This window comes from Rhincodon typus, chromosome 11 (genome assembly GCF_021869965.1).
Source record: "Rhincodon typus isolate 14 chromosome 11, sRhiTyp1.1, whole genome shotgun sequence".
NCBI lineage: Eukaryota > Metazoa > Chordata > Chondrichthyes > Orectolobiformes > Rhincodontidae > Rhincodon > Rhincodon typus.
Genome location: NC_063342.1, coordinates 70,270,988 through 70,285,270, shown reverse-complemented (window position 1 = coordinate 70,285,270; position 14,283 = coordinate 70,270,988). Strand labels below are relative to the sequence as shown.

General features: G+C 44.4%; 1 protein-coding gene across 1 annotated transcript in view; it reads left to right on the top strand.

Annotated features, from left to right (window-relative positions):
* The window catches only part of cog3 (component of oligomeric golgi complex 3), a 77,265-nt gene that overhangs the window by 29,314 nt on the left and 33,668 nt on the right, over positions 1-14,283 (top strand). Inside the window, exons 2-8 of the mRNA XM_048602538.1 lie at positions 989-1,135; positions 2,409-2,470; positions 3,553-3,718; positions 4,118-4,192; positions 7,207-7,299; positions 11,749-11,874; positions 12,434-12,514. Coding sequence (XP_048458495.1) covers positions 989-1,135; positions 2,409-2,470; positions 3,553-3,718; positions 4,118-4,192; positions 7,207-7,299; positions 11,749-11,874; positions 12,434-12,514 — 750 coding nt within the window. The remainder of the gene's footprint in view (positions 1-988; positions 1,136-2,408; positions 2,471-3,552; positions 3,719-4,117; positions 4,193-7,206; positions 7,300-11,748; positions 11,875-12,433; positions 12,515-14,283) is intronic.

Here is a 14,283-nt window from a genome sequence, read left to right as displayed (position 1 = left end):
TCACTCCAGTCATATATTACCAGTCGGCCAAGTCCTCCCAAACACAAGGGAATGGGGTAAAGTTATTTTAACTAGTGTAAAACTAATGCCGCAATTTTCGGCTTGTGAGACTCGGTTCTGTGGTGTAAATGCTGCATTCCTAGTGAGCTAAGTCACATCAACTTGTTCAACCTCTGGCTGACAGCAAGCCTTCAATGTTCTGCTTAAAGTCAGCTTGAAATAACCATCACTAAGTAATTAATAAATTAATGGTAAATGACCAATTACCAATATATTTGTCAGAAATCAAGCAACACCAGGTTATAGTCCAACAGGTTTATTTGAAAACGTAAGCTTTCGGAGTCTTAAAAGCTTGTGTTTTCAAATGAACCTGTTGGACTATAATCTGGTGTCGCGTGATTTCTGACCTTGCCCACCCCAGTCTAACTCTGGCACTTCCACATATATTTGTCGATTATAGCAGCACTGATCTGTTTTTGGATTGTTGAAATGCTGAAAGACAGCATTTACTGTATTAGCAACCTGTTGGTTCACCCAAAGCCATGAAGAGGCAATAATGCCATTGTTAGATTGTTGAATGGACTCTCTAACTTCAATGTTGATCTTGCTTTGCGCACCTCCTGTGCAGTTGTAATCTGTATGTCCTGCTCTAAGCACCCATGGTCTGTATGTCCTTGTTTGCTATGATCTGTTAGTACTGCTCGCAAAACAAAACTTTTCACTGTACTTGGGTAACTGTGACTGCAATAAATCAAAATCAAAAAAAATCAATCAGGAGGTGTGGACTGAACCTTTCCCAAAGGATGTCAGTTGGATTTGTACAATAATCCAGACGGTTTCATGACTTTTCCTGGGTGCCATGAGTGAGTGCCATGGTGGGATTTGTACTCTCAACCTCTCAGTTGCTAGTCTAGTGTCAGACCTCTCCCACCGTTTGCTTGCTATGTATATAATTAAACTAGCTGAAACTCTGTTACCTTTCCAACAGTTGCCAATAGAGGACCTTTGCAGCCTGGCATCGCGATCCATCACTGTCCCTCTTACAGCTGCAGTTCCTGAATCCACTGAAGATATTCTTCTCAAAGGCTTTACTGCCTTAAACATGGAAAATGAGAAAATCGAAACTGCTCAGCAGGTACTTAACCAATTGCCACACGCAGAATTGATGCTTTTGTTGTTAGGATGTGAAAGAGTTAAACTTTGGATAATTGCGTTCTGTTTTTGTCTCAACAGAATAATAAAGAAAGGACCTAAAATGTGCGCATTAACAAGTATCATTTTAAACAATAGGATCTGGTGTAGCGAATAGTGTTCAGTGCTGTCAAATAGCTGTGTGCTCAGATTCATAGATACCCTCTATTTCTCATTTACATGTGCTCCAGTCTAAATATTTTTTTGTATTTCTCTTACCTAGGTTTTCTCCTTCATTTTAACAGATTAACACAAGCATTAAAATAACACACAGAAAATTCGAGTTTATACAGTTCAATTCTTGTTTATTTAAACTTGCCCATGAACTAAGTGGTTTGTTAGGCCCTTTGAGAGGTCAGCTAAGAATTAACCATGTTGATGTGGGTTTGGAGTCATGTGTAGATCAGACCAGGTAAGGGCGGCAGATTTCCTTCCCCAAAGGGGAAACCAGTTGGGCTTTTACAACAATTGTTCACCGTTACTAAACCTAACTTTTAGTTTCAGAATTGTATTGATTGAATTTAAATTCCACCATCCCATGGTGGGATTTGAACCGATGTCCCCAAAGGATTAACCTGTGGTTTACTATTCCATTGACATTACCACTATGCCACCATTTCCCCATTGCTGGCTGTTATTGACATGATCTGATTGTATAGCATCAATCGCCTTAATGAGGCACTGTAAATTTAAAATGGCCACAGTTAAGGGGAGGGATGGAATCCAGAGATTGTGGTAATGACCAAAGACGAGGACTCTAGTCATTCCAGTGTTTAATTGGAGAAAATTTTGCTTGTCCAGGCACCATGACAAAACAGAGACAGGAGTGGTAGTTAGGGAGATCTGGATGTGGGCAGCATACATGTGGAGAGGTGGAGGTGGCCAAGGATGAACCATTAGGAACTCCAGAGCTACAGATGCAGGAATGGAAAGTGAAGCTATTACAAAGTTTTATTTGTTTGCCATGTCTGGATAGATCAGTCACAGGAGATGACACGAGTCTAAGTTGCCCCTTCCTTCGTAGACCCAGTTGCTAGTCTCATGAAACCTTATGAAACAAAAGAGATCCATTTGTCCCATTATGTGCTTGCTCTCTGGTATAGTTTACATAGGTCCTTGATGTATGCCATTTTAAAGGAAGAGTGGTCAACCAGATGCTTTGGAAGATATTGCGAATCATTAATGAATTATTAAAAGTTTGTTTATCCTCTTCTCAGTTCTATACCTGGTTCTCTAAGATACAGGCACGGATGGATCAGGACGAAGGAACAAAATACAGGTACATATTCCCTCTTGCTTGCCGTTGGCTAGGGCCCCTGTTCCAGCAGTAAAATTGGATGCCGGCTATGAATTAGTGATTCCACTGCATTTTGCTGAAGTGGAATTTCCCTCTATATTTCCTCCTGGATTTCCATTGCTTTTTTTCTCCAAGGGGTGGAATGTGGAGTCTTTCCTTACGTATCCATTTATGTTCAATACTAGCTGCCAGCAGAGGTGAGAGGGTTGTTCAAAATGGTTCACTCACTTTACACTTGTATCTTTCTCCCTCTTCACCTACCACACCATTTGGGGGAATACTTGTCTCTGCTTAATGCTAGGTCACTGTGGCCATGTATATTACAGAAGTTAGAAAGCCGTAAAATCTCTTTGCTTCACGGTTAAGTCGAAACAATAAAATGTTTTAACTGCATTATGTCAGTAACTTAAGTGAACATGCCTTTAAAAGCGTACTGGCTTAAATAAATGCCGTTGTAACAAACAATACAAACAAGCTGCCCTGGACGTTGGATTGAAATTGTGTTCTTGCACTCTGGGATCTTCAGTTAAGATTATAGTCTTTTTCTCTGGTTAGACCTTTAAGTAAATGTAACTGGGCAGTAAGTTTAGTTCCTGTTTCTCATGAGTGCATAAAGACAAAACTGCTTGTGATCTGCCCCCAGTAGCCTTGGAATGGGCACAAGGTGTGGGAAATGGAAATGTCACACTGATGAGTTATAGTTTGCACTGGTTATGGTAAGGCATATCATTTCAAGTTGAGGGAATGCACCATGCTTGTTGTGTAAATACTTTAAGAGGAAATCTCTCTTTTTATTCAGCACTGATTGCTTTTATCCCAATCTCAAAATCTGTCCATATATCATAAAGAACTAAAAGGCTGTGTGACAAGATGAGCTAAAGTACAGAATATGTGACTGTGAACAGGGCCATCAAACTGTGACTTCATATTTCACAGGTTCACTTTCCTGTATTATATGTCGGGTATTGCTGGCTTGAGTACATATTAATCACATTGAAGATGATTAATCACGCTGAAGGTTTTATATGTCAGTGAGTGTAACTTTCTTTTGCTCCTTGTCTTAGAGAAATGAGGGATTATCTATATGGCTTTCAGGAGCAATGTGACGCAATCTTGAATGATGTCAACACAGCCTTGCTACACTTGGAGTCTTTGCAGAAACAGTACCTTTTTGTGTCCACCAAGACAGGAACACTACATGAGGCTTGTGAGCAGCTCCTGCGGGAACAGGTAAGAAAGCTTTGGTGCACAGTAAAGGATCTGCTACCTGACACACTGCCCCCTTCCCCCACTGTATGCATGACATTCCCCTTTTCAGGTCTGCCTTGACCCTTCCCCAAGGTCATTTTTGACTTCAACCCTAAGGACCTTGTTAGTATTGGCAACTTGAAATATCTGCATGTTAATAGGAATGCTGATTTAAACTTTATAGCCCTGCCGGAAGATCCATAATATGCACTTCATGTGGTCTGTGAAGCTTGATTATGTGGCATTGAAGGCTACGTAGGTGCCGACTGGCTTTTGGTGTACTTTTCCTAAATGTAAAAGGAGTTCTGTTGCTGGACATAATCTTTACGTGGATGGTTTGATTTCTGCTGTAACACATTTTTATTGTATTTCCCTCAACAGTCGGAGCTGGTTGATCTCGCAGAGAGTATTCAGCAGAAGCTTTCATATTTCAATGAATTAGAAAATATAAACGCAGTAAGTATTTTGTGGTCCGACTTATTGTGAACACTGTTCTGTACTGTCATATCCTTCTTGTTGCTACACTTATGAAAGCACCAACTGATGGACAAAATCTTGTGGTCTTTGGATTTCCAGCTGGAGGAATAGTTTACTGGTTAAAACATTGCCGTCTACTATTTCTAAGTCATCGTGATACTTTCCAATATGAGTGCTTGAATTGCCAACCCATTTCTCCCCTCGAATCTGTACTCTCAGGTGTCTAATCTTCAAGCATACTGAACATTTTGACTGATTTTATGCAGTAAGGGCCCAGTAACACAGTTTCTCTAATAGTGACGAGACCTCAAATTTGCAAGGTCAAATCTCACCATGTCAAGTGTTGGAATTGAATTTGTCCTCTTTGTGTGCTGAAAGTAGAAGAAATATGATGAGAAAGTTCCTGGATTAGAAATCTAGGAACAGGAGAGGGTCATTTAGCCCTTTGATCCTGCCACATTACTCAATAAGTAATGGATCATTGAACACTTCTTTTATTCACCCTATCCCCATAATCTGTGCATTGTTGTTAATCAAAATCTATCAACCTCGACTATAAACTACTCAAAGATTGAGCTTCCACACCCACTGAGGTAGAGAATTCCAAAGGTTCACAACCCTCTGAGTGAAAACATTTCTCATCTCAGACCTAAGTGCTGCCTTTCCCACACCTTATGTTTAAATTGTGCCCCCAAACAGGGAATTAACTTGCCTGCATCTACCCTATCCATCCCTCTCAGTGTTTTTGAAGTTTCAATTAGATCATCTCTTACTCTTTGAAACTCTCGAGAGTACAGGTCCAGTTTGCCCAATCCCTCTTCCTAGGATGGTCCCACCATCCCAGGGACACGTCTTGTGAATCGTTTTGGTGCTCCCTCTATCGCATTACTATCTTTTCTGAGGTAAGGGGAGACCAAAACTGCGCACACTACTCCAGGTGCAGTCTAACCAAACATGTACACAATTGAAACAAGTCTTCTGCAATACCCTATTGTGATAAAGGCTAACATCCCATTAGCCTTCCTAATGGCTTGCTGCACCTGCATGTTAGACTTCTGTAAGGATATTTAGATGCTGGAGAATCTGAGGTAACAAGGTGTAGAGCTGGATGAACACAGCGGGCCGAGCAGGAAAGCTGACGTTTCGGGCCTAGACCATTTCTGAAGAAGGGTCTAGGCCCGAAACGTCAGCCTTCCTGCTCCTCTGATGCTGCTTGGCGTACTGCGTTCATCCAGCTCTACACCTTGTTATTTCTGTAAGGATATTTAGCTCCCTTTGTACATCTGCAATTTTCAGCATTTTGTGGAAGAAATACTCTGCATTTTTGTTTTTCCTACCAAAGTAGATAGCCTCACATTTTTCAAATTATATTCCATCTTTTTTTCATTTCATAATACAATACTTAAAGTAGCTTGTCCTATAGTTGGCTCCTCAACATTCTGCCCTTAAACAAAATCCCTAACACACTCCAGAGTCTCGTCGTCTACAGCTTTAGTGCAGTTATATATATTTATAAGCCCAGTTTATATGCAGATTGAAGTCACCCAATGATTACTGTGTTGACCGTGCAATATGCTTCTCTCCTATCCCAATTAATGCCATGCCCCATGCTACCACATCAATTTGGTGGCCTTTAAATAACTCCAACCAGTGCCTGCTGTCTCTTGCTGTAACTTATTTCTACGCAAACAGTTCCACACATTGTTCTTTCAATCTGAGATCCTCCCTCACTAATGTACTGATTCCATTCCTTCTTATCAGTACATCTCCACTTCCTTCTTTTCTTGTCTGTCCTTCCTAAATGTTGAATATTCAATTTTCAGTCTGCAGCCATGTTTCAATAAAGGTAATTAAACAGTATCCCTGTATCTATCTCTGTCTGTGCCTTTAGGTCATCTTACTTATTTTGAACGCTGCATGCCCTTAACTTTGTCTTTTTGACATCATTCTGATTTTGAGGTACACAAAAACTGAAATTTCTGGAGGAACACAGTAGGACTGGCAGCATCTGGGGGGAGGAAAAATCAGAATTAACTTTTTGAATTTGGAATCTCTTCTTCGGAAGTATGCTCTCGACTCTGCTTTTTTTCCTCCTGTCTTCTAGACAGATTGTGAGAAATGCACAATTGATTTATCCATGTCCTGAGGGGAAACAATCTCTTTCCTGTCTCCTGCCCCAAACCTCACCAACCTGTTCTGGTCTATACGTGATTCCGGTTGTACATCACATGATTTTTTTAAAATACCCTCAGAGCAACTTGGGAAACACAATAAATTCTGCTTTACCATGATAAGCCTACTTCGCCAAAACAAACTCGACATTTTCTAAGGCATCTGGTTATAGCTTCTAAGTGTCTTCACAACCAAAAGGCATTTTTCACTTTCTGATCTCAGTTTTTTTAAATGTACACTGTGCATCAAAAATGATGGACTGGAGCAGGCAGAACCAGGACTGTATCACGGTCATGGGGATGACAATGCAGCATGTTTTGTAATTCATTGCCAGGAATGTAACTGGAGATTTGCTGGCAATATTAGAAATTCCACATGTAGCTCATATTTAGGACAAGAACAGCCATAAGCCATACAGTTCTTTTAGCCTTTTGCATTATCCTGTTAAAATCTTGGCTGCTGTCATCTCTATTTTCATACTTTTGCTGTCACCTAACAAAATATATTGATCTTAGTTTTGAAAGTTTCAATTAATGCCGCATTTGCATCCTTTCAGGACATTTGTTTTAAGTCTCACTTATTTCCCAAAACATTTTGGAGAATCAGTTAGTGGCTTTGCAAAAGATATTCAAAACAGGCATTATCCAAATACAAATGTGTGAGTCAGCAAGCTATCTAAATGGAGATCAACCACTTAAGTCCTTTCAAGAAGAAATCGTTCCTGTTGGAAATGTGTATTAGGTTGCCCTTCCATTCAAGTCTTAATCTTGCTACAACGAAAGTAGAAATGACATCCTGATAGTATTTTGCTCTCATCCTAGAAATTGAATTCGCCCACGTTATCTGTGAATAGTGAAGGATTTATACCTACACTGGCCAAGTTAGATGACTGTATAACCTATGTGTCATCGCATGTAAGTAATTTGTTGGAGGTACAGTTTGGTCTATGTTATTGGTCAAATGTAGTTCAAATGCACAGTCTTATCTTTGATGTATAGTATAATCGTGTATTTTCTGTCAAATATAGGGCATGCAGTGAGACCCTGTATTTTTATTGCATTCCATTAAACCTGTTAAATCATTAATGAGGAACAGAGGGAGACCGTTTAGTTCAAGTGCTCCACACTAGGATTGGATATTTTAGTGATAGTAGGAACTGCAGGTGCTGGAGAATCTGCGATAACAAGGTGTAGAGCTGGATGAACACAGCAGGCCAAGCAGCATCAGAGGAGCAGGAAGGCTGACGTTTTGGGCCGAGACCCTTCTTCAGAAATGGGGGAGGGGAAGGGGGTTCTGAAATAAATAGGGAGAAAGGGGGAGGCGGATAGAAGATGGACAGAGGAGAAGATAGGTGGAGAGGAGACAGACAGGTCAAAGAGGCGGGGATGGAGCCAGTAAAGGTGAGTGTAGGTGGGGAGGTAGGGAGGAGATAGGTCAGTCCAGGGAGGACGGACAGGTCAAGGGGGCGGGATGGGGGTGGGGCTTGAGGTGGGAGGAGGGGATAGGTGGGAGGAAGAACAGGTTAGGGAGGCGGGGACGAGCTGGGCTGGTTTTGGGATGTGGTAGTGGGAGGGGAGATTTTGAAGCTTGTGAAGTCCACATTGATACCATTGGGCTGCAGGGTTCCCAAGCAGCATATGGGTTGCTGCTCCTGCAACCTTCGGGTGGCATCGTTATTGCACTGCAGGAGGCCCAGGATGGACATGTCATCTGCGGAATGGGAGGGGGAGTTGAAATGGTTCGCGACTGGGAGGTGCCGTTGTTTAGTGCGAACCGAGCATAGGTGTTCTGCAAGGCTGTCCCCAAGCCTCCGCTTGGTTTCCCCGATGTAGAGGAGGCCACAACGGGTACAGCGGATGCAGTATACCACATTAGCAGATGTGCAGGTGAACATCTGCTTGATGTGGAAAGTCTTCTTGGGGCCTGGAATGAGGGTGAGGGAGGAGGTGTAGGGGCAGGTGTAGCACTTCCTGCGGTTGCAGGGAAAAGTGCCGGGTGAAGTGGGGCTGGAGGGGAGTGTGGAGCGGACAAGGGAGTCACGGAGAGAATGGTCCCTCCAGAAAGCAAATAAAGGTGGGGAGGGAAAAATGTCTTTGGTGGTGGGGTCGGATTGCAGATGGCGGAAGTGTCGGAGGATGATGCATTGGATCTGGAGGGTGGTGGGGTGGTACGTGAGGACGAGGGGGATTCTGTTTTGGTTGTTATTGCGATGAGGGGGTGTGAGGGATGAGTTGCGGGAAATGCCGGAGACACGGTTGAGGGCGTTCTCGACCATTGAGAGGGGGAAAGTTGCAAACCTTGAAAAATGAGGACATCTGAGATGTACGGGAGTGGAATGCCTCACCCTGGGAGCAGATGCGGCGGAGGTGAAGGAATTGGGAATAGGGGATGGCATTTTTGCAGGAAGGTGGGTGAGAGGAGATGTATTCTAGGTAGCTGTGGGAGTCGGTGGGCTTGAAATGGATATCGGTTTCTAGGTGGTTGCTGGAGATGGAGGCAGAGAGGTCCAGGAAGGAGAGAGAGGTATTAGAGATGGTCCAGGTGAACTTAAGGTTGGGGTGGAAGGTGTTGGTGAAGTGGATGAACTGTTCGAGCTCCTCGTGGGAGCACGAGGTGGCGCCGATACAGTCATCAATGTAACGGAGGAAGAGGTGAGGTTTAGGGCCAGTGCAGGTACAGAAGAGGGATTGTTCCACGTAACCTACAAAGAGGCAGGCATAGCTTGGGCCCATGCGGGTACCCATGGCCACCCCCTTTGTCTGTAGGAGGTGGGAGGAATTGAAAGAGAAGTTGTTGAGTGTGAGGATGAGTTCGGCTAAGCGAATGAGGGTGTCATTGGAGGGGGACTGGTCAGGCCTGCGGGACAGGAAGAAGCTGAGGACCTTTAGGCCATCTGTATGGGGAATGCAGGTGTATAGGGACTGGACGTCCATGGTAAAGATGAGGTGTTGGGGACCGGGGAATTGGAAGTTCTGGAGGAGGTGGAGGGCGTGGGTGGTGTCACGGACGTAGGTAGGGAGTTCCTGGACCAAGGGGGAGAAAATGGAGTCAAGATAGGTGGAGATAAGTTCGGTGGGGCAGGAGCAGGCGGAGACAATGGGTTGACCAGAGCAGTCAGGTTTGTGGATTTTGGGAAGGAGATAGAAGCAGGCGGTGCGGGGTTGGGGAATGATGAGGTTGGAGGCTGTGGATGGGAGGTCACCTGAAGTGATGAGGTTGTGGATGGTTTGGGAGATGATGTTTTGGTGGTCGTGGGTGGGGTCATGATCAAGGGGCGGTAGGAGGTGGTGTCGGAGAGTTGGCGCCTGGCCTCGGCGATGTAGAGGTCAGTGCGCCATATTACAACTGCGCCTCCCTTTCCGCGGGTTTTATGGTGATGTTGGGAGCGGAGTGCTGCACGTTCTGCAGGGGAGAGGTTGGAGTGGGTGAGAGGGGTGGAGAAGTTGAGGCGATTGATGTCACGACAGCAGTTGGAGATGATGAGGTTGAGGGAGGGTAGGAGGCCTTGGGGTGGTGTCCAGAAGGAGGGGGTGTATTGGGAGGCGGGAGAAGGGGTCAGTAGAGGGAGGGTTAGGCTCACGGTTAAAGAAGTAAGCGCGGAGGCGGAGGTGGCAGAAAAACTGCTCTATGTCCAACGTGACCGGTATTCGTTGATGTGTGGGTGGAGGGGGACAAAGGTGAGCCCTTTACTGAGGCCTCCTCCCACCCACCTTCCTGCAAAAATGCCATCCCCTAATCCCAATTCCTTCGCCTCCGCCACATCTGCTCCCAGGATTAGGCATTCCACTCCCATACATCTCAGATGTCCTCGTTTTTCAAGGACCACAACTTCCCCCACTCAGTGGTCGAGAACGCCCTCAACCATGTCTCCCGCATTTCCCGCAACTCATCCCTCACAGCCCGTCCCCGCAATAACAACCAAAACAGAATCCCCCTCGTCCTCACGTACCACCCCACCGACCTCCAGATCCAACGCATCATCCTCCGACACTTCCGCCATCTGCAATCTGACCCCACCACCAAAGACATTTTTCCCTCCCCACCCTTATCTGCTTTCTGGAGGGACCACTCTCTCCGTGACTCCCTTGTCCGCTCCACACTCCCCTCCAGCCCCACCTCACCCGGCACTTTTCCCTGCAACCGCAGGAAGTGCTACACCTGCCCCTACACCTCCTCCCTCACCCTCATTCCAGGCCCCAAGAAGACTTTCCACATCAAGCAGATGTTCACCTGCACATCTGCTAATGTGATATACTGCATCCGCTGTTCCTGTTGTGGCCTCCTCTACATCGGGGAAACCAAGCGGAGGCTTGGGGACAGCTTTGCAGAACACCTACGCTCAGTTCGCACTAAACAACTGCACCTCCCAGTCGCGAACCATTTCAACTCCCCCTCCCATTCCGCAGATGACATGTCCATCCTGGGCCTCCTGCAGTGCCACAACGATGCTACCCGAAGGTTGCAGGAGCAGCAACTCATATTCCGCTTGGGACCCCTGCAGTCCAATGGTATCAATGTGGACTTCACAAGCTTCAAAATCTCCCCTTCCCCTACCGCATCCCAAAACCAGCCCAGCTCGTCCCTGCCTCCCTCACCTGTTCTTCCTCCCACCTCAAGCCCCACCCCCATCTCCTACCTACTAACCTCATTCCGCCCCCTTGACCTATCTCCTCCCTTACTCCCTACTTACACTCACCTTTACTGGCTCCATCCCCGCCTCTTTGACCTGTCTGTCTCCTCTCCACCTATCTTCTCTATCCATCTTCTATCCGCCTCCCCCTCTCTCCCTATTTATTTCAGAACCCCCTTCCCCTCCCCCATTTCTGAAGAAGGGTCCAGGCCCGAAACGTCAGCCTTCCTGCTCCTATGATGCTGCTTGGCCTGCTGTGTTCATCCAGCTCTACACCTTGTTATCTTGGATACTTTAGTGCTGTCTGGGGACTGTCACTGGATCTGTGTCCATCTAGAGGATAAATTGCTTGATCCCTATAAGTCTAGGCAATCTTTGCAGGCTGGGACGCAGGTGGGACTTGAACATGGGCCTCCCAGTCCAAGGGTAGGGGCACTACTACAAAAAGCACTCTTCCTCCCTCCTCTCTCTCCCCCCACCCATGACTTTACAGCCATATTGCACATGCACAGAGAAAAAGCATGCATAATTTCCTAAAGGCTTTCAGTAGCAGGGAGTGAGGACATGAGCAGCAAGCTGGTGGATATGGGACATGGAAGGAGAGGGCCCCTATCCCTCCTCTTCTCTCCTCTTCCCTCATATGTGAATTAAAGTGCAATGCAGGTGCTAATGTCATCAAATGCTGCCTTTATTTAAACTGTTCTTATAACATTAATTATGATTTTGTTTACAGCCTGGCTTCAGAGATTATCCTGTTTATTTAGCAAAGTTTAAACAATGCCTATCCAAAGCTATGCACCTAATGAAGACTTACACTGTGAATACGCTTCAGAACCTCGCCACTCAGTTAACAAAAAGGGTAAGGGTGTTGCTGAAATAGTTTTAATAACCTGATTAAATGTGATTCTTCAAAATACTAATATTGCAGTGATGTTTTGTTTGTTGGAATTTCATGTTAATACGTGTTCATCTGGTTTACATGGGAAGCTTTTTTGGTGTATCAGCCAGTAGGCTCAGTTGGTTGGCCGACTGGTTTGTGATGCGGAGTAACACCCACGGCATGGGTTCAATTCCGACACTGGCTGGATTCGCCATGAGAAACTAGCCTTCACAACTAACCCCTTGCCTGAAGTGTGGCAACCCTCAGGTTAAATTCACCATCAGTCGTGACTGTGTAATTAGAGAGCAGCCCTGGGGCCCTCTGAGACTATAGCATCTTTACCTTTTTTCTTGCAAAAATATGCTTTATTCTTAAATTATCTGTAAGTAAATACAAGTACAAAATAGTAATTGAAGAAAATACAGTGGAATTTTGACATTCCTCGGCAGAACTTTAATCCAGTTACAACAAAAGGTATTTCCTGACCATGGAAGGGAACTATTTACTATTTGTAATTTTGCATTATCTTTTCTGACAGGACCCCTCAGTTATGTCTAACACCGATAATGCCTTTACATTATTCTATGTGAAGTTCAGAGCAGCAGCTCCAAAAGTGCGGGTAAGCATTGTGGAAATGAAGACATTTATATAATCTGTAGTATCTGGAGGAAGTTAGGTGCTTTATCACTGTGGTTTACATCACAGTTTCACCTAACTTGGTAGAAAAGCCACTATCTACCAGCTAATTCATCAAAAATAGATGGATAGAGAAAGATACCTCTATTCTTGGATCTCGTCTCTCAGGCCTGTTACCTGTCAAGTCTCCATAATATTGGAACTGTATAGAAAAGATAAGAGACATCATAAAGAGCGGAGAGAAAGGGCAGTACTGTAGACGCTTGCATCATGGTGGGAAAAGAGCCATGCAGGGGAAAATAAAGAAAAAAGTAAAAAGAATCAGGGAGAGAAAACCATAGAATGAGGACGGAGCAATTCGAGAACAGCAGAAGCAGTGTGAAATACCAAGGGTTAAAAAACATTAGGTGTCATATTTAGACCCCCAAACTGGAGTGGCGATGATGAGAATGGCATTAAACAGGAAATTAGAGATGCATGTGATAAGGGAGTATTGGTGATCATGGGTGATTTTAATCTGCATATAGATTGGGCAAATCAAATTAGCCATAATGCTGTAAAGGAGGAATTCCTGAGTGTATATGAGATGGTTTTCTTGACCAATATGTGGAGGAAACAACTAGAGAGCAGGCCATCTTAGACTGGGTGCTGTGTAGTGAGAAGGGAGTCATTGCCAATCTAGATGTGCAAGACCCCTTGGGAATGGGTGACAGAAACATGATAGAATTTGTTATCAAGATAGAGATTGAGATTGTTGATTCAGAGACTAGGGTGCTGAACCTTAATGAAGGAAACTATGAGAATATGAGGCATGTTGGCCTTGATAGATTGAGGAGAGTAACTTAAAGGGATGACAGTGGATAGGCAATGGCAAACATTCAAGGAACACATGGGTGAACTGCAACAACTGTTTATTCCTGTCTGTGGCAAAAGCAAAATGGACCAGAGGGACAATCCATGGCTTACAAAGGAAATAAGAGATAGTATCCGATCTAAGGAAGAAGCATTCAGGTTGGCCAAGAAAAATAATAAATCTGACAATCGTTTGCAGTTGGGAGCAGTTTAGAAATCAGCAAAGAAGGACCAAAGGATTAAGAAGGGGAAAATAAGAGTATGAAACTAAGCTTGCAGGGAACATATAGACTGACGCCAGGAGTTTCTATAGGTTCATGAAGAGAAAGATTGGTAAAGACAAATGTTGGTCCTCTACAGACAGAAACAGGGGAATGTATAATAGAAGACAAAGAAATGGCTGAGGAACTGAATACATACTTTGGTTCTGTCTTGACAAAAGAAGACACAAATCAGATACCAGAACTGTTGGAGGATGCAAGATTTAGTGAGAGGGAAGAGCTGAGGGAGATCAGTATTAGTAGAGAAATGATGCTGGGAAATTTGTTGGGATTAAGGCCAATAAATCCCCAGGGCCTGATAATCTACATCCCAGAGTACTTAAGGAAGTAGCTGTAGAAATAGCGGATGCATTGTTGGTCATCTTCCAGGATTCTATAGACTCTGGAAGAGCCCCTGCAGATGGTAGGGGTGGCTAATGTCACTCCAGTATTGAAAAAGGGAGGTCGAGGAAAAGCAGGGAATTATAGACTGGTGAGCCCAACTTCGGTAGTGGAGGAAAAATTCTTGAATCCATTGTCAAGGATTTTATAGCAGAACATTTAGAAAGCAGTGGTAGGATCAGACAGAGTCAGCATGGATTTCTGAAGGAGAAATCATGCTTGACAAATCTGTTGGATT